At 35.5% G+C, this 21,578-nt stretch overlaps 1 protein-coding gene across 4 annotated transcripts in view; it reads right to left on the bottom strand.

Moving 5' to 3' along the window:
* The window catches only part of LOC131030404 (alpha-mannosidase I MNS5), a 216,246-nt gene that overhangs the window by 173,146 nt on the left and 21,522 nt on the right, over positions 1–21,578 (bottom strand). For all 4 annotated transcript variants that reach the window (XM_057961233.2, XM_057961230.2, XM_057961231.2 and 1 more), the window contains exons 5-6: positions 2,040–2,139; positions 1,534–1,716 (exon numbers count right to left, since the gene is read on the bottom strand). In XM_057961233.2, coding sequence (XP_057817216.1) covers positions 1,534–1,716; positions 2,040–2,139 — 283 coding nt within the window. The remainder of the gene's footprint in view (positions 1–1,533; positions 1,717–2,039; positions 2,140–21,578) is intronic.

The following is a 21,578-nucleotide window of genomic DNA, read 5'->3' as shown; positions in this document are numbered from 1 at the left end:
TCATTCGAGGGAATAGGTGACACGTGGCACTATATGAAATATTATTTATCTTACCTACCCTCATCTCTCATTGGTCAATGTAATGGTGGTTGTAACAAACCTTAATTAGGGTTTCTATCTTTTGATCTTGGCCATTGATCTTGAATCAATCTGAGCCATTCATTGTAATGAGCTATCTATATAAGGCTCAGTGCTCTCATTTGTAAAGGTTAATAGAATAGTTAGCAACAAAAGAGTAGAAGATAGTAGTTAGATCATTAGAAGTTAGGAGTAGACTAGGAGGAGAAAAGGCAGAAATTGTTGCCAAGGCTTGTAAATGGATACACTACTTTCATTGAAGTTATGGTGAATTGTGGCATTCTTTTTACATGTTGCATGGTTTCTTGTTCTTTAACCTCATAGTTTAGATGAATTTCATTGATCGTGATGGAGAAATGCAATGGTATTTGATGAATTTCTTAAGTGCTCATACTTTTGGTAGTTTGCTAATTGTAAGCTACTCTGCAAAGTTAGCCTAAACCTTATGATTATGGTTGCTAAGTCCAATTGTGGATGTTTTCTCAAGTTGCGCCAATAATGGGTATTTGAATGAATGATCCTCAATATGAAAATCTTTCAACTCCTTAGAAGATCGCACTAACTTGGTGTAGTTGTTGCTTGTCTTGGCGAAGCCAAGTTACGTTTGGGGAAATTTGTCTATCAAAGTACCATCTATTATCTTCATTGTCCTTAGGAGTAGATTAGTCTTCCTAAACCCTTCTCCTCTTGTCCTTTTTTTGAATTCAAGTTAGTTTAGGAAAGAAAGCATCACAAGATTGCAATATCAGATGATCATGTTCCAGAAGTATTCAAACATTCATGTACAACATAAGTCCCCTTGTAATTCCAGCATTATCACATCAACCATTGAAGCTTATCCACGAGTCAAGACCTGACATTTCGTAACCTTGGAGTTGTCTCATTTGATCGCGAAGCATAGCATTTGAGAGACTTTGTTCAAGAGAGGATTAGATACCTTGGTATTTTATTCTATGTCTGTATGTGCATAAAACACACATCAACACTATCCAAATTCACCAATGAAAATGATCAAATCTAATCAAGTTCACACAAATTAGTTAGCGTGTGACTATATAATCTCAACAATCTAACTAACTATTCTAAGGTGGTACACATTTTTCCATGCAAAGTTAGTTGAGACTCACTCATTTTACTTATGCATTTACTCTAAATATAATGCAAACCGTACAGTCCAAAGGAAAGCCATATAATAAAACCCCTTTTGAACCATCTACGCAACATAGAGTTAGCCATGAGACCATGAAATGTGCCAAAAAGTGACCTCATCATTGCAACATATCTCGATTTCTACCATTGTGTACACTAAGTATGATTGCCATACTTGTTTCCTTAAATTTATGTACTTTCTTAAGATGTCCAATCATATACATCCTTAAATTTATGTACTTTCTTAAGATGTACAATCATATACATCACTATGTACTTTTGCTGAAAAGAAAAAGGAAATGACACCTTAAGATTAATCCATGCATATGGAAGACCAGTTGGAGTATCAAAAGCTCGTAAAAAACGTTGGCCCAAATCATTGGCAAGAATAAGCAATTGGTCCTTGTATGGTTCCCGAAAACTTTTCTTGGATAAATCCGTTGCAAGCAAATGTGCTGAAATAAGCCCACCAAGCAGCCTAATGTTGCACTGCATACAGAATATAGCACATTAATTAAGAATCAATGTCTAGGCAACTTCTATAAGAGATTAGTGAAAAGCAATATGCATTGCAAATACAACCCACACCGTTCAATATCAAAGAGAAAAAGAATTCAAACCAAAAGAAAGATGTCATGGAGAATGAGGGATCATTTAAGGATTCATATAACTATAGCATTTCCCAAATACTTCAGAAAAAAATAATGCACAAATTATGAACAAAAAAAAGAGGCAAGAAAATTTTGCAATTTTGAAAGGATAAAAGATATGAATGATATTATAATAAAATATTCAGCAATATCCCCACACACCTCAAATAGGCTTACTCGCACATCAACATCGAATGTGAGATTCTCCCCAAGCCAAAGCACACCTTTTTCAAATTCCGAACTATTCCCCAAAACATGCAAACTGCATACAATATCCAAACTTGCTGTTAAAATGCATAAACAAATGCTTTTCTAATACATACCAGAATATTTTTCAAATGAGAATGCCCTCACTCACATACACACCACTCTTTCTGGAACATAATCGAAAATTTCATCCATGCTTATAGATAATAATAAGGAAAAATGTATAGCTTATCACATTCAAAATAGGTTTTAGCAACAATGTAATGAATTCTAATTTATATATGTTATTAACTCTTATCATAACAAATGTAAAAATGAAAATTTGTAACAATAAGGATCTAGCCAGCAATAGATAAACAGTAATTTGCTATGGAAGCTAACAAATAAATGATGATAAGTGAAAACTACTGTACATTTTTATCACCTTGTATGTTTCAGATTTGTCGCATAACAATAGACCTTCTGGAATTTGAAAACAGAAAGGAACTAATGTCCTGGCTACAAATCATCAACGAAGATTGTTTTCATTTTCCTTTCAAAACTATGTACTTTATTGTTGGCAAGAGACACTGCACAAGTCATCTGGTGTTGGCATTGATGGCAACCCAAGTCTGTGATCCCATCTGCAGTGCATGATTTGCTTATTCCAGAAGTCTGAGCGAAGATTTGGTTTAAGTCCAGTAAGTCAGAACAGAGTATCTGGCAGAGTTCAATATTTTGGTTCAGATTACTATTCAAGTTAATATTTTGTGTTGTGGATCTAAAGGAAGGTAGTTGGATGTCTGGAACATCTTATTTCCACAATTTTGGTATCTGGTGATAATTGTTGTGCATGTTAGAAGATCCAGTGTATCGGTTTTTTGGTTGAACAGTGGAGTATGGCCAACTTGTGTAATTGATTGTTGTGCAGATTTGATGGAGCAGTTTTGGTGATTGTTTTTGTGATCGAGGTTGTTTAGCCAACATTTGGGAAGCATGTGGACAATTACTTTTGGTCCGCATTAGTATTTGAGATCAGATTTTGCCGGCAGGGTGTACACGTTTGGAAAATGTGTTAAGTCTTGATAAGCCGACTAGCGATGGATAAGATTTCATGTTGTAGATATATAAGATTGATTGTTATGATCATTTTGGATATTGATGGGTATGTGAAAGGTGTTGGCCGTAATCGATTGTGCGCAATTTCACGTGCGCAGGGTAGAGATCCATGCTCCAGATTTGTGAACGAACAGTGAAACAGAGCAAATTGAGATAAGTGTGAAAAGTGTGATTATTGAGCTTAACATGAACTATCGTCAAGCATTTGTAGATGCTACTTTTTAGTTCATATACTTCACTAATCTATTGTAATAGATTTATAGGCAGTAAGCCTTCTTTATTTGAGGAGTGAGCTCTACGCAGTGTGCCTGAATGCATGTACATTCCCCTTTGTAATATTTTTATACTTCTGCAGAGTATATTTATATTGTGGATTCATCCCCACCGTGGTTTTTCCCTTAACCAGGTTTCCACGTACAAAAATCTTGGTGTTATGGTGTTGTGGTTATTTCCTTTATGTTCTTGCATCTTTCTTTTGTTCATATCCATTAAGTGGTTGAATGAGCAATTAAATAAAGTTAAAAATTGCAAAACACTGATTAACCACCACCCCGCCCCCCTCTTAGTGTTCCTTGATTCCAACACTTTATATTACATTATATAATGAAATAATTAGATAGTGTTATATGATTATCAATTAACACCATAGCTTCCACCTAAATAAACTTTACTAGCAAACAAAGGCTGACCAATGTATTTGCTATGCTCCTACATCGAGGAAATCTTCACCTCCTTTTAGAATGCTCATTCTGACTGTTATAAGAACTGCAATCCCTGACTTGACAAACAGGATTGCTTTCTTGTGGAGATTCAACATATCATCACTATAGGTCATTCTGCATTTTCTCATCGAAAGGAATGGGCCAATACAGATCCTAAATTGTATGCTACTTTCCAGTTTATATTTTGTTAATATCCACTAGCCCTTCAGTGGAATGGGCCTACCAAATCCTAGCAACCTTAAATAAATTCATTCCCAAAAATATCAAGATAATCTACACCTCTAAAACACATGTTAAGCACACTCATCCTTTTGCAAAGATAGCATAATCCTTCAGTGAGACAAGCTTTGCTGGGTTTGGCATTAGCTGGTACACTATATCCAAGCAAGAAACCAAGAACTAAAGGTTTCTTTTATTTTCCATATTGGCAAGAAGCTCTCCGTTTTCAATCTCATTAAAACTCTATTAATCAAGTCTTTGTCCAATAGGAACGTATACAGCCTGGTGGGCTAGAAGGTCAAAGCATGTGGTCCATACAAGAGGTACATATTTGAATTTTTGGAGTGGGGTAGGGTTGTACACTTCATTCAACAATATATTGCAGGATTTAAAGCTCCTCGTATAAAGAGGATTGGGAATCTATATATTGCAGGATGGAAAATCAAAATCTATAAAGTTAATCTTCAAAAGGTAGATAGCAATAATGTCCTCTAACATAGAATGTAGAAAATAATGTAATTTTCTTGAGTTTCAAATATATAACAACAAAATGGGTAAGACATATTTGAACTGTTGGATCCAGACATTATATAGGGAAACTCTCAAGGAAAGGAATCAGGAACTTTTTATAATAGGTTAGAAATTGGCATTAATTTCAATATCATATATTAAAAAATCTGTGTATAGTAATATCATAGGGTCATAGGCTGATTTATAAGAAAGCATAGAAGTTACTATTATTACCTGTAATAGTTTTGCAAATATAGTCAAATTCTGCATATTCTGAGCTTATGTGCACATTACATACATCACAATAGCGACACTCAACCTCAAGGTCAAGTGTCCAAACACATAGATTAGCTAACAAAGTTAAATGAGGAGAACCAGATGGTAACATTTACATAATCAATCAGGAGTATCCTACAGAATTGTCAAACCATCCGAAAGCCTTCAAGTAACTTGAATTTTTTATTGGAAAAATGGAGGATCGGAATGAAAGACCAAGGTAGCTCAACCAGCTGTAGCTGAGAGGAAACCTGGATACATCCATTTAAACTTAAAGTAAGGAGTCTTGCATTTCTATAAAAAATGGCTAGCGTTTTTTGGAAATTTGACCAATCAACAAACTTTATTTTCAAAAACTTTGTAAAAGGCCAGCCTATTCATGAATCATGACAGATGATTTCCTCCTTCAACACTCAATTTCACAGTTTTGATTCAATGTTACTTTTCTAAACCAATAATATTCTAATTTGACACATCCATCTTATCAGACTATTAGTTACTACAATATGTTAAACTACACTTGGCAAAAATCCTGCATCTACTAAATTATTGCTACATGATGCCAAAGAGGAAGTGGTGACCATACAATATTCTCAACAATGATGTAACTTTTCCTTTTTTTAACAAAATTGAGATAGAATGTATGGTTTTAGAATATACATGTCTTGGTCAGTAAAAAATGTTTTCATTTGTATTTTTTGAGAATAGATGTACAAGCTAATGATGGTAATCTGTGTGCACTCCAACCGAATTGAGAACTGGCATAGAGCAACCACTCTCCAGACTACACCGTTCCCATAAATCGGGCAGAAACTGAATCCATGGACAATTGAAAATATGACTAGGGGTGAACACAAGTTCAGAAGCAAGTTTCTTGGCAGAGCTTCCTCTGTTTAACCCAAGCATTTTGGCTTGTGGTTTTTTTCATATGTTTTTGTGACTGTGTTCAGTAATAAAATCGTTGAGGCATTTTTCATTCCATGATTAAATGGAATTAAATCCTGATGAACCTGACAATTAACTGCTGATTAATTCTTACTTCCCATCAGATTCAGTCTTTCACTTATTTTTAGGAGAAATTATTGCAGCTGCGGCTTGGGGAATTTTAACTGCTGTAGTGGGTTATTTAAGAGCTTTTATTTTTTTAGGATTGTAGTTTTTGATTTATTAGAAGGGGGTGTTACTGGGTTTAGTTAGAGGCAGTTTTTTGAGGGGGTTGATAGGAAAGATCTGGGAGCATTCCAAGTCTGATGTAAAGGAAATATTGACAGTGTTGTATGTTTATTTGCTGTTGTAAGGCTTCTTATATGCTGCATTCAATTTTATTTATCCATTTGATCACGATTTAAAATATTGTTGGGTATTCAACTAAAGCTTACTTGCACGAGCCAAGGCAGCAAGAATTGTCTCCATCAAAATGGTATTGAAGCATCCAAAAATTTTGGGGGTAGAAAATTTGTGGTTAGTGTTCTCAATAGCTCAGAGAGTTGTAGCTATGGCAATGGATGTACAGGTGGAGTTGCTTTAAATGTAACAAAGAGGATAACCAAGTTGAAAGAAGAAATAAGACAAGGGAAGAGGCAGAAGCAAACAAAAGACAAGCAAAGGAAGCTCCTAAAATTGTAGTTTGCATTGGAGGAATTATGGTGGATGTTGGAGCAATATGAAGCAAACATTAATAATAATGGAAAAGTTTAAAAAAAGAAAGGCAAACAAACGCATTTACATCTCATAATAAACATAGAGAGGCAATGATTGATGTGACTTCTAGAGATGTGACAAGAGAAGACGTAGGGTCTTCCCGCAAAAGACTACCATTAGAAACCCAAATCCCATGGAAAATTGTTTGATGTGGAGGGTTGCGATGCACTTGATGCAGTGATCACACACTTCTTTTATGCAAATGGAATACCATTCAATGTTGCTCACTCAACTCTCTATGAGGAGATGGTCCAAGCTACTATCAATATTGAACCAACAAGCTATAAACCAATAGGATATGAAAAGCTTCAAACTACTCTAATCAATAAAGAGAAAGTTTGACTAAAGAAACAAACTACACCAATGAAAGGTGTGGTCTGCAAAAGGATGCAACAATGTGATAGATGGGTGGACGAATGCTAGAAATTTTTCACTTCTTAATATCATGATAACATGAAATGAAGGCTCATATTTTTTTAATGCAATCAACTATTCAAGGAAAGAAAAAATTGTAGAGCTCCTCTCAAACCAGCTACGGGATGCCATTGACAAGGTGGGGGCATTGCATGTAGTCCAAGTTGTTACGAATGCTACCCTTGTTTGTAAAGTACCGAGCTTGTTGGTATAAAGAAGGTACAAACATTTAATTTGGAAATGTTGTGTGCATTCTTTGAATAATGCACTCAAGATATTGGCAAGTTTCAATGGATTTTGGTTATTAATTGAAAAGGGTAGAAAATACAAATGTTCATATGTAATCATCACCACACAAAAAAAAAATTCACAATGGAACTCCTCAAACCTATTGATACACAATCTGCTTCTTATTTTATACTCCTTGAGCATCTTTATGCAATCCAAAGGAGCTTTGTGTTCTACGATAATTAGTGATACATGGGCATCATGGAAACAATCTACATCAAATACTATAGTTGAGGTGAAGTATAGTCTTGATGACTTTTATGGGCTGATGTTAAATTTGTTGTTGTTATTATTTATGAGGTGATCGAATTTACAAATTCAGACAAGCCATATTTGGGACAAATTTATGTTGAGATGGATTCTATGTGTAAAAGAATTCAGAAAATAACAAATGTTAGAGATCTTTCTCTATGACCTTTTATAGAAGAAAAGATACATGGAAGATGGAACAAACTTAACCCACCCCTTCATTGCGTTGCTTATGCCTTGAATCCTAAGCGCTATGATATAGAATTAACCAAGAAGTAGTCTTCATATGAGGGTAACGAAGTAATGAAGGGGTTTTGGGCTGCAATAAAAACGATTTAAGGTCGAGTGAGGATGCTTCAATTATCAAGACTTGGTGAAATAAATTTAATTTTTCCTTTGTGGAAGCCTTAGATGACATGCATGCAAAGAAAGATTTTATAGAGTAGAGGTGGAAACATGGAAGTGAAATGCCTGAATTGCAATCATTTGCAATAAAATTTCTCTCACAAGTAGCCAGCTCTACAACTTGTGAAAGTAATTGGTGTACTTATAGTTTCACTCAATCACTCAATAGGCAATGATTAAGGTTAAAGAAAATAGAGAACCTAGTCTATAATCATAGCTCACTTTGCCTTCTCTCTCATGTACACCCTAAGTACAAGGAGGTTCCTTCAACAAAATGGGACCAAATGCCACTTGATGGAGCAGTTGCACTCTTCGAGGATGAGGTGGTTGATGTAGATGCCCTCAATGATTTACCCCCAGTTCTATTGCCTACATAGGAACCTAAGCTTTAGAGTGAAGAGTATACAGAGAGCATCACAGCTGGGACTTGGAAATTGATGAATGATATAATATGATCTAGATTTCTAGTTTTTGTTTTTGCATGCAGATCAAATTTTGATATGTAGTATATCTCTTGAGTCAAAAGTCTTGAATGTTGACACTATCTTCAATCTATTATACTAGGCTTTGTGTGTTTAAACTTGGAAGTTAAATGTCATGGTATTGATTGTCAAAGAAATTAAAATAGAAAACAATTAATCTTTTCAGTTTTAATGTGTGTGTATATGTGCATATGCGTGCAAGTGTGTGTGCCTTTGTGTGTTTAAACTTGGAAGTCAAATGTCATGGTATTGATTGTCAAAGAAATTAAAGTAGCAAACAGTTAATCTTTTCAGTTTTAATATATATGTGTGTGTGTATATCCTTTTTCTTAAATATGACATACCGATACTGGTACCCATCTCCCATACCAGTGCCAACACCAATCTCCTAGCAACTACGGAAAAATATTGATGTGAGTAAACATTCACCTTGTGAGCAACAATTGTTTTCAGAGAGAAAAGCCATAGAATCTAGGATCAGCCAAGGGATGGAACTGCTACAACAAGGAAAGATTAAATCATTTGAGGAGTTGGCAGAATTACTAGTAGATAGGAGACCCTTAACTGTACTAAGAAAAGAGTTTGGGAGAGAGGAGATAGACAAATGGGGTGACGATGTGTTGGTGTGGTTTTTATGCACATTTAACACAGAATAAAATACCCAGAGATGTCCTATTCTCTCTTGACCAAAATCTTCTATGTACTAAACAGCTAAACTATGTGATCACAAAGATGATTCCAAGGTCCCCAAATGCATACGGATAGTCTCAGTTGGTTCGCTATGATTTGCTGGTAATCTCAAGGGGGACTTACATGATCATTCGAGGAGTAAATCAATCTAAGGATTCTACTGATTGCCAACACTTGTAACTTCTTTTTTTTTGGAATGATTTTTCAATAAACTCTTTTCAATCCTACTACTAAGACTAAGAAAAAAAGGGAAAAGGATGAGGGTTTAGGAGGATAATTCTAATCCTAAGCTAATCCTATGAACTCTGGAGACAGAAATTGCAAAAGTGGAATTTAAACCAATCCTTGTTTCACCAAATTCAACAACTACACAAGAACGATGCTATCATCTAAGGATTTCAAAAGATTTTCATATCACTTATATTCACCAACATATCAAACAATGAATATAGTGATAGAAGTTAAGTTTTCATTCACTTGTTCAGGCTAACTTTGCAAAATAATTGAAAATCATCCAATTGTAAAAAGTGTGAAAGTATCAACTTTAGGAAATTAAACCTAATCTAATGAGAGCCAAAAAACCATGATAACTTGCAAAAGTGGGCAAAGATTCACCAACATATTGAACAATGAATTATGTCTATTACTTAAGAAGTATCACTACAACAATTTCTCTGAAATCTCCCCCTAACAAATGAAAAGAGGAGGGTTTATATAGACACCCCAATACAAAGAAATAGCCTAGATTGATCCAAGATCAACGACCAAGATTAAAACATCAAACACTAAATAAGGCAAGCTACAATAGTTATCCAAAACAGACCAATGAGAAATAAACAACTACTAAATCCAGCTTTCTTCTAGAAGAGGGCATCCCTTATCCTTTTCTTTGGTAGCAAATTAAATGAACTTGGTCACTATAGGGTCAAGTTCTTCCATTGGGACACTTGGCAAAATGTTGATCTTGAATTCCACCAAGTCCATCTTATCTTCACATGTGGCAAAAGTGATTACTCAATCTATTTTCAGTTTTCGAAAACCATCCTCAATGGACAAAAATGAGGACGCCTTGCCAAAATGTTGCTTTTGGATTGGATTTGTAGAAGTGAAGAAGTTGCTTTGAACCTTGGCCTTCAGGTTCTCCACATCTAAGTCCCTATCTCGAACTATTTCCTGCTCAAGCACATCAGAAACTATGATGAAGACCTTGTTTTGGACAGCTTTGATTGTTTCTTCTATTCTGGCACCATCGATCTTCATCTTCTCCAGTACTTCCCCTCTAGCCACCAGAGTGTGATACCATGTGCTGAAGTCATACGATGTTCCAGCATCAATTATATTTCCATTGACCAAGTCTTGTTCAGGGATTCCTTTTAAACACCTTTAAACATGGAATTTTCTTTTCTTGAATAGTTTGGAAATCTTCCCAAAACTCAGCTATGCTCTGGACTCTATATACGAATGAAGAGATCCGACCATAGACCTGTGCCAATTCCTCCATGAATTTGATGGCCTTGTCTACAACTTTTGTAATCCATTCCTTGGCCTCTTGGGCTACCATCTTCATTCCTTCAAAGCTCTCAATTGATTCTTGTGGAAGAGCTAAAGGTGGAGTGATTGTTGCCTCTTATCTTCAAATAGGATTTACCAAATGTTGGATATAATCCTTCAATTGTTCATTCTCCACTTTGAGTTTGTCCTCCTTTTCTTCTTTCCTTAGCCTTTCCTTGATGGCGTTGGCTGAATCATCTTACCTCTCGACTTCTTGTTCCTTTGTGGCAGGACCTAAGTCCATAGTCATTAGCTTGTAATCTTCAGGAGTGATATCCTCTTTTGTTTTGTCCCTGTACCGAACGAGATCCTATGACTTTATCATCTTGACACCGATAGTGACTTCATCGATGAAGTAGTACATCCAAGGCTCGAATGAGGAGGCTTGAGGACTTCCTATGACTCTATTTAGCAATAGGATGAGGTCTCCATACTCTTCTATGAAATCTATCTGGAAAAGTTTCTTAGGCACTTTGGAATAATAAGGTATTGGCTTATGCAACCATAGCTTGTTAATTACTTCAGTACAAGAGATAGATTCTGCTTCAAAAAGTCTTAAGGTTTCCTCTTTGGTCTTGTATATGGTAGAATGATAATCTGAAATGTTGAATGCTTCCTTGATGGCCATTTCTCCAAGGTAGGCGAGCACTCTGCCATCAGGTGCCACAATTTGTCTCTCCTGGATGTTGTAATGTCTAGCACATTCTACTATCAGTTCGTTGCATTGCATAGCTGGAGGAAATCCAGCCGGTTGGAAAATTCCATTCCTCGTCACTTTGCGTGCTAATGGTGAAGGAAGGCAATCATCGAGCCCATACACTCTTTTCTTGAAGTCATTGAAGTCCACATGGCCAAGGTCAGTATCTCCAACCTTCTTCCATTTTGTCGCAATCTTGGACTCTAGTTGTGGTCCTTTGTTTTTGAACTTCATCTGCGCCTTTCTGGAAATCCCTCCCTAAGTTGACATCTACCACAAGTTACAAAAATAGGGGCTTGTTTTCAGCCTGGAGTGCAAAGTTTGAAGGAATTTCGAAAGATAATTCTGATTTATCTTATGAAATTCTGGAAATTAACGAAAATTAAACTTAGTGAGATTCTGGAAATTAAAATTAAGTCTAATTATGAAATTGAAATTAAAAATCAGAATTAGCAAAATTCTAGAAGAAAAATCAAAATTAGCGAGATTCTGGAAATTAAAAATTAAGTCAGGTTATGAAATTGCAACTAAAAATCAGAATTAGCAAAATTCCGGAAGAAAAATCAGACTTAGTGAGATTCTGGAAATTAAAATTATGTCTGATTATGAAATTATCTTGCTTCCAAATCTGCATAACATGATCCTAGATAAAAAAAAAAAAATTGAAGAATCTGAAATGAAAGTCTTTCTAAAAGTCAGGAAAATTAGAAATTCAGACTGAAAGAACTCTTGAAGTCTGAAAGAAATTGAAATTCTGAAAATCTGCCTTCAATCCTTTTGTAAACCTGAAAATTTTGATGAAATTCCTCCAATTTCTTTGAGGGATTACTTTCAACTTCGTCTCCAAATGTAGAAATTAGCCTGAATTCTCCTAAAGATTGTCTTGCACCTGAAATTTACTTAGAAATTCGCCTTGAAATTTGAAAGAAATTCTTTCCTGAGCTTCAACTTTCAACCTTTAGAAGTGACTTGTAAGAAAATGAAATGCCAATGCTCATACTTATAAAGAAGGCAAACTCTTGCTTTGTTTTATTTTTTTGGAAATAAATCTAGTCTTGTTTTGATCATCAATTCGAACCTTCCTTTCTTTTTGTTTTCATGACCTCAATGGCGATCTTCTACTTTCTTCTAGAAGTTTCCCTCATGGCGAACTTTATCTTGATTTGAATTTTCTTTCAATTCACCAACACTTAGCCAAATTTTCCCTTTTGTCCATCTTGGTCGGACTTCACACTTGAACAAGGAATTTTCTCTATCTCCTAGGCGGACTTTGCTCTTGGTTGGGAATTTTCCTTGATGCATAGAGGGCGGTCTTTGCACCAACCTGTGGATTCTCCATGTTTGCTAGGGCGGACTTGCTATCAACTTAAGGATTTTCCACACCTAGGAGGGTGGACTTCATGCTTTCTTAAGGATTTTCCTTGATGCTAGGGCGGACTTGGTGTGAGAACAAGGAATTTCTTCCATGTTAGAGCGGACTTGATGTTCATTCAAGGAATTTCTTGCTAAGAGGGGCGGACTTTGTGCTAATTCAAGTAATCCATGCCTAGGGAAGTGCGGACTTTGCTTGAGATATTGGATTTCTTCCATGCTTGGGTGGACTTACCTAGAATCAAGGAATTTCTTCCTATCTTGGGCGGACTTCAAGAAATTCCTCCATTTCTAGAGCGAACTTCATGGTTGAACAAGAAATTCTTCCATACTTAGCCATTTCCTTGTGATCTTGCATTAACATTCTTGACAATGAACTCCCTTGGCCTAAAATTTCCTCTAACTCAAAAACTGCCTACGATAATAGAAAAAGAAAAAAGTGACTTTCTATTTTTAGAAAAAGCTGGAAAAAAAAAGTAGGCTCCCAGATTGGCCCCAAAATGTCGAAAATGAAAAAGCAAAAAAGCAACTTTCCTACAAAATAGGAAGCTGTCAGAATTGATCCTGGAAAATTGTATTTTCACTCCTTTGACCCATCTGAGCATATCGGTAGCATCCAAACGTTCTTTTGATCATTCTTTCTCCCTATTGCTTTGATGACTCCTCCAAATTTTGAAAAACTTGACTCTTTTGCAAAGGCGAGAGACCAAAGAAAAAACCCCAAGACACCAAAACACTACCCTAAAAAACGAAAACAAGGGAATCCCCATTTGCAATTTGCAATGGGGCGATCTGTGATTACATCACAACACGAAGTTGAGTTGTGTTAACCTGAATAAGGGGAAAGTATTGATGATCACTCTAAAAAAGAAGTATTAGAAGACAACAATGAAGAGGAATGCAGAATATCACCAGAATTGGCTCAAGATGTTGCAGCTATGGAAGTAGTCCACATGAGAGATGAAACAAAAGCAGCGATGGATATCTCGAAAGGCCCTATATTTGATCAAGACCTCATAAAGGAGGATTATATTGTGAAAAAACATAACTACAAGACTCGCCTACACTCGCCCAAACTCAATAAGTCCCAAAACAAGTCTGGGGAACTGGAGAACCGAGTACACAATGATTCCTTGAGACTCACCAGGCCAAGCAAATCCTGCAAGCTAGACTCAACCATGGCAAGAAAGGATAAAAATTAAAAATGAACAATTAAAAAAAATTAAGACTTAAACAAAAAGACATAAAATGATCTCCTCCACCCTAAAAAGCCATTCATTTTTTTTTCAAACACAAAAAGTAGAGAAAAACTACTTGCTGAGCAAAATTTGTCATAGGGGAGAAAACCAACAAATTGATTGGGGACAAAACAATGATTGAAGATCATTTGGGCAAGTTTGTAGAAGACATTAACGTATCCAAAAGAGCTCAAGAAGGAATTGGAAGAGGCCACCACTAATTGGGAGCTACATTTCTTCATTTTGGAGCAAATTTGAAGAAGTTAGTATTTTTTTGTTTTGGTTTTTTCAAATTTCTATTGTGTTCTACATTTGTTTTATTTTATTTTATTTTAGGTATGAAAAAAACAAGAAACCCTAACTATCAAATAATCAAACGTGTAATGTCCCCTACTAGGAGGCTGCCAATTCCTATAACTTAATAATAGTTCTAATCTTATCCGATCAATGATCATGTCATTGGATGCTTTTGACTCCTTTCCTTTATATCTCTCAATGTGAGGGAAAGGTCACACCTCTTCATTATGGATGCCCTTTGGCAAGAGACACACCCTTTCACCATTAGCACCCTCTGAAAATGTGCAACTCTTCATTACTTATGGCCTTTGAAAGGGACGCAACCTTTCACAATCAAATCTGTACTTCATATTTAAATCAGATTTGCACTTCTGATTCCCAAATTATTCCCTTCTCAAAATGAGGTTCTCTTCTCCCTTTTATATCCCATGTTCGAGGGAGTCACAACTTTTCCTTCAATGTGTTTTGACCATTCATTAAATTATATTAGTTTATATTTTGATTTAAATTTTATTTTTATTCTTTTCTATTTTAATATTATTATTATTATTATTTATTATTAAATTCTATTCCAAAGTGGGGACATTATAGTCCGCCCCACTCAAGATTGCTTGTCCTCAAGCAATGATCATGGAATGTTCAAGATGATTCCCAATATGAAATGGCTTTCCAAACACTCATAGAATAAACATGCTGCTACTTTTTTTGTAAAAACTCTAGTTCTTGCCCTAAATCACCATTTTATGTAAAACTACAAATGGAACAAGATGCGTACTTGATTGAGATCCTGCAATAGGTTAGGAAACCATTGGAACTAATAATATAAATCTCTAAAGAAAGATAATTAAGCATAAATTAACTTAACTAGGGTCTGGTCCAACTCCCTATAGGAGCTCAATCATAAGAAAGTGGGAGTAAGAGGAATGATGAGGTGTTCAAGAGACCCTCTACCCTGGGCCCGAGAGCAAAGTGAAAGCCACAACCCTCTTGGCCTCATGGGACCATCGGTCAAACTACCATGAGGTGGGCTACCTAGTGAGGTATCCTATCACCGTTCCCCTTCATCACTTCCATCCTTATCCCCTTGTTAATAATCAATTATGATAGAGTTCGGAAAGACACAATTGGGTGTCCTGAATATCCTTCCCCTCTAAGTCCAAGAGAGGTGGACTCCGTCTTACACCCCCTTGGCCTCATGGGACCATCGATCAACTATCATGAGGTGGGCTACCTAGAGGAGGACCTCATCATTGTTCTCCCTCTTTGTACTTCCTTATATTACTACCATGGTAGTTCGCTCAACATATGCATCATAGGGTATTCTTCATACAAATGATAATATGAATTATAGATACATTTCATAATTATGTAATTTTAAGACAAGTTTTCTCTCATCCTTGTCTCGCATCACTTCTTAAATGGTTTGCACAATATCATAGATATCACTTAATGTTAGGAACTTATGATTAGAAGCATGGCACACATCTATGACCTCAAATACAATGTTCCTAAATAAAATGTCTATAGTAATCATAGACACTCATGGAGCAAACAAACACATCAGATATGAATCAAACACAGAGCATACACTTGAAAACACGAAGCATACACATGGATATCTGCAAACACGGAGCATACATGTGAATACACATATTGTTAGATTATTTTTCCTTAATTAGGATGATTCATTGATTCATCTTTAGATTCTTTACCCTGCAGGATGGCAGGATCATTGCTTTGATACCACTGTAATGTCCCCATTCGGGATTTACCTTAATTTAGTCCTGAAACAACAATTCTAATTTAAAGTGAGAATTGTTATACATTTATAAATATAATTTCATTGATTCTATAGACATTTTACTATAACATTTAAATCATAACGCTAAGAATAATTTTGGAAGATGGAACTTATCTTGATAATTTTCTCTGATTTGACAATGGATTTATGCTGATCATAAATCTCCCATAAACTGATACTATTTACTTATAATTCTGTTATCAAACTCCTCACTACAAATCTGTTATAAGACTCCTTATATCTGATATAACCTGATCATAAATTTGTCATGAATATGATCTCAGACTCCTTATATTCTTCTCATCTAATCTGCTATTTGTTTGTTCGTGCTCTCTTATTTATATGCTTTGGAATGATACAGTTATTCATACAGAATTATATTGAAGCATACAATAGGTCCATAATTATTATATAAATGGCTTAGTAAGAGAATGTAGAGTTCAATCAATCCTTACTGCCAAATGTTCTTATGAAGCCAAGATCTAAATTGATTATCCCTCTCCAGTTTTGTTCCAAATAATAGATCTGATATATCCCTCAAGAATCGCTGCCTTCTCAGGGTATACATCTCCTCATAATAGATGTGTCCCTTTCAAAGGGCAGAAGTAATGAAGAGTTGTACTCTTTCAAAGGGTGCTAATGGTGAAAGGGTGTGTCTCTTGCCAAAGGGCATCCATAATTAAGAGGTGTGACCTCTCCCTCACATTGAGCGATATAAAGGAAAGGAGTCAAAAGCATCCACTGACATGATCGATCAGATCAGATCAGAACTAATATTAAGTTACAGGAATTGACAGCCTCCTAGGAGGGGACATTACAAAACACTAGCTATTTTTTGTATTTTTTCTTAATTCTTTAGCTGTGAACCCTAATTGTTCTTAGTTTTTTCTTAATTTTTATTTTAATTTGATTAGAAAAAGTAAATATTTTTTTCCATTTATAATTTATTGCAGCCTACTATTCATTTATTAATTGATCCAAATTTTCAAGCACAATGTCTACCCTAGTTAGAAAGGATCCTTGTTGGTAACATGCCACCCCTGGGGCAAAAAAAAAGGAAATAACATGTATCTATTGCAAGGTGAAAATGCTTGGGGGAGGTATTAATCAGTTGAACTATCACCTTGCACACATACAATGTCATGATGCTAAACCATGCAAAGAAGTGCCCCTTGAAGTTATATGTGAGGTGCAAAGTCAACTAGAGACTTTTGAGCAGCACAAAGAATTAAGAAAGACACAAATAGAAGAAATGGCAGCCATTGGTGGAGAGTGTTCTTCAGTTCCTCCATTTCCTAGACCTTTAAGTAGTGGTAGTGGTAGTGGTAGTGGATGTGTAAGTATTGGGCTTTGAATTTATAGATCTTCATCTAATTTAGATTCATATTTTGTTCCACACAATACTCCAAGTTCCCAACCATCGCTTGAGAGCATGGATTGGAACAAGGACAACATGAGGCTGAAAGAAGTGCAATTGGAGACTTTTGCTTCTATTGCACCATTCTACTTCATGCAGCCGGGTAAGTATTATTATTTTCAGTTTAGAATACATAGTTTGATTTCTATGTCTATTGATTTTTTGCCTTCAAGAGTATGGCATGGAAGATTTTAAAGTTGAACTCTCAATTTAAAATACTTATTTAGTTTATTTAATTTGTTTTAGGTCTCCTTATTGGCAAAATATAATATGCCATTACTATTTGTAGTGAGGGCTTCAAAGCATGACAAGAGATAAAGGGCTCCATTTTGAGTCAAAAGGTGGATGTTGTGAAAGCCAGAATTGATGAGCAACATGACAGTGGGAGGAAGAAGGGTGGTGTTGTGCTCCGCACAACACACCCTGTCTCTGTGATGGGGACCATCTTCTAGTAGCTTGCCCCAAGCCTAGCAGTGAAAATCGAAGCCAATATAAGGAAATAGGAAGTTCAGGCATAGATAAAAAGCGAACCAAATTCAAATTTTTGGAGGGCACAAAATTGAATCGGAAGTCTTGTCCAAGGCCAAATGCCCAAGCCCAACTCTGCTTTTCCCGGAGAATATACCGAAGATGCTGGGAACATTGAACAAGCAAAACGAAGACGGAAAATTGCGCCCCTATACAATCTCGCAATGCCGAAGTCATTCCTTCACACTCAGAGCAATCAAAAAAAAAAATTTCACCTAAGGGCTCAATGAAGCAATGTTCAATATTTTCACCCCTTCCCAAATACTGAATCGCAATCCCAAATGCAAAGAATAGTGTGCGATGTTATTTTTAAGGATTCGCTGATAAAATTCGTAGAAAAGCCCCGTAGAAAACACCAAGAAAACCCCAATTATGCCAATGAAATGATAAAGAGGTGTTGCATATAATAAAATCCAAATGTTTTCTTTTAAAGCCAAATACGTTGTTGATGATATGGTAGCGTCGGTCGGAATAATTCTGAGCCAACAAGAGTTATCCTAATTGTCTGAGAGGCCTTCAGTCTTAGACAATTACTTATGCCATCACCTTATAAGCAAATAATCATATACCGACTTGTATTATGTGATTTGATTAATTTAGCGTTTGCATTATTGAATCGGTAATATGGTTTAACAGATTTACTAGTCATTAATATAAAGGGCCGACTCTTAACCAAAGTCTGCCACCCTTCATGGAGAGGATGCGTTGTTTTATAGAGACGTGGCTTCTTGAAGGAAGCCAACCCTAGAAGAATGTCCTCCATCAGCAATTATAAGTAAAACATCATCCCACCTCTCCTTGGGGTTGGTCAAATAATAGGCAGGTCAAACTTACATATTTTTGCAATTCAGTTTCCATTATTGCATCAGATCGAAGATACAATTAGCAGACCGAATATATTCATTAAGGAGAAAATCACAGTCCATGTTCTTTGATATTCAACCAATACGCACATCATATCGGAAGTAATAACAACAGACTTCAGAACGAATAGTGAACTGTATATATATTCACACAGTCAGATACTAATCCAAAGATCCTCACGAAGGAGATCAACACATATTCAAGGAGATCAATTGATATAGGGGAAGTATTATAAGATGTAATGCATATATGTTATTATCAGAAATATATTATAGAGTAGTGCATACATATGAGTCGAGTGCATGATAGAAAGCAGTGCGTGCAATATTCAGCAGTGTGTATAACATATATCGAGAAGATATACATATTACTGTGTGAAGACCTCTGTGTGTTTATGTTACGTGAAGACCAGTGTGATTATATATTGTGATCTGGGTGAGCATTGTTTCAGGCGTGGTTAGATAAAGACTGCGATAGGTTTATATAAGCTGTGTATATATCTATATATTCTGAGTACAGTATATATTGCAATATAACATCGAACACAGATTATTCAAGATAGACAGCATTGACAGATCGGCATTCATACGTAGCAAACTGAATTCACTTGTGACTAGATCGAATTCATTGTAGCAGGCCGAATTCGTTCAAAGGCAGATTGCATACACATCAGTAGATTGAAAATATGTCAGACTATGGATTATATATATCATCCATTGATATCAGATTGTGATCAAAAGCACAAATATAATTTAAAATTACCTGCTCATTCAAATCTGATCAAAACTTAACACACATCTGTTATTTCGCCTCCCAAAGGGCGATGAGAACACCGAAAGAAACCCTGAAATGACTAAAGCTAAGTGAGAGAGTCAAAGCAAAAAGAAAGTTCGAACAACAAGAAATATTTTTTGAATCATCCTAATGTGTCGATAAAACCCCGACATTCCCCTCAAGGCGTCAAAACCATTAAACATTTGGCCATTCAAAACAAGTTCGGGTCTTTTTTTTTAAAGCGCTATGATCGGTGCCTTTGTCATCACCTTTAAAAGCAGAGAAAAGGCTCAATATAAATACCAAAAGCCATCAATAAAGCAAATCAAAGCACATAAAATGAAGTTCGTGTTTTTTTCAAACTAAGGCATTTTGATATCATCTTCACATTGTAGACAGACCATTAACATCATTGCCCTAACAAACCATTAACTAACAGATTTCAAACAACCTAACCTCTGTCTACCCATAGCACCAACCATTAACATCATTGTCCTTAGGTCTCCTAAACCCTGTCCTTTTGCTATTTGTTTCCCCAGTCTGAGAATCAAAGCATCATTAGATGCAGGCCAGCTTGTTGCAAACGTAAGTCCCTTGATGTTTACCAGCAAAATACATGAATCACTGAATTATCCTAAGCTGTCAAGACCTAACAGCTGGAACCTTGAGGTTGTCCCCTTTGATCATTTAAAACAACACTAGGGATTTCCTTATTCAAGAGAGGATAGGATACTTAGCATTCTATTCTGTGTTGACCTGAAAGAGTAGCAATATTATTTCCCACATCAACAGGTGGCACCATCATGACTGATGGTTGGACCAATAGAAGAAGTAGAACATTATTAAAAAATTCTTGTTTCTTCCTCGGGTAATTGTCCTTTGTGAAATCCATTAATTTAGTGATTAAGATTTTTAATTTCTAATTTACTGAATTGCTGATTTTTTTACTTTCTTAGGCAGCACAATGTTCTATAAGTCAACTGATGCTTCAGGAAACACAAAAAATGTTAGAGTTCCCTTGTGAGGTCTTCGAGGGTGTCTTGGTTGAGGTGGGTAATGATAAGGTAGTACAAATAGTTATAAATAATGCAGCAAATTTTGTTACTGCAAGTAGAATTCTTATGGATAGACACCCCTCCTTGTTGTGAACTCCTTGTGTTGCTCATTGCCTTGACCTCATATTAGAGGATCTTGGCAAACTTTCATGAATCAAAACATGAATAGAGTACGCACAAAATATTTGTAAATATATATAATCATACTAAAGTCCTCAACCTTATGATAAAATTCACACATAAGAAAGAGTTGGCTTGTCCTGGAATAACCCGCTTGGAGGAAACCAATTTTATCATGTTGCGATCCTTGCTTCAATCAAAGGCCACTTTGAGGCACATGTTTGTAAGTAAGGAGTAGTCTACATCATCAAATGCAAAGACTATTAAAATAATTAATTCTTTTTAGTTAGTTACCTTTAGTTGTTCTATTAATGGTCATTTAGTTTGTTTAATCAATTTAGTTTAACTACTGCTTCATTTATTAGTAGACAGAGTTAGTTTTTTAGTTATTTTTCTTTTTAAGTTTTTTAGCTTTTTAGCTTCAGTTTAATGGTTCGTTCTTTTTAGAACACTGTCTTGTAATTCTCTATATATACATTGTATATTCATAAAAAATAATCATTCAATTAATTTTCATATTATCAGAGCGTGCATTAAATTTTTTTGAATAACCTATAATTTTAAAAAAATTCCAAGTGGATTTTTTTAGTGAGATTTTTTCAAAAGTTTTTTTCTTTCCATGGGAATACTTGTTTCTGAAAATTTCGAGTAAGGTTTTCTGAAAAAAATTGCAAGTTTTGTTCAAGTCGCCAACTAGGATTTCTGAAAAACTTTTTGCAGGGTTTCG

This window comes from Cryptomeria japonica, chromosome 7 (assembly GCF_030272615.1).
Source record: "Cryptomeria japonica chromosome 7, Sugi_1.0, whole genome shotgun sequence".
Classification (NCBI taxonomy): Eukaryota; Viridiplantae; Streptophyta; class Pinopsida; order Cupressales; family Cupressaceae; genus Cryptomeria; species Cryptomeria japonica.
Note: the sequence above shows the minus strand (reverse complement) of the source record. Positions and strands in the feature narration are given on the sequence as shown.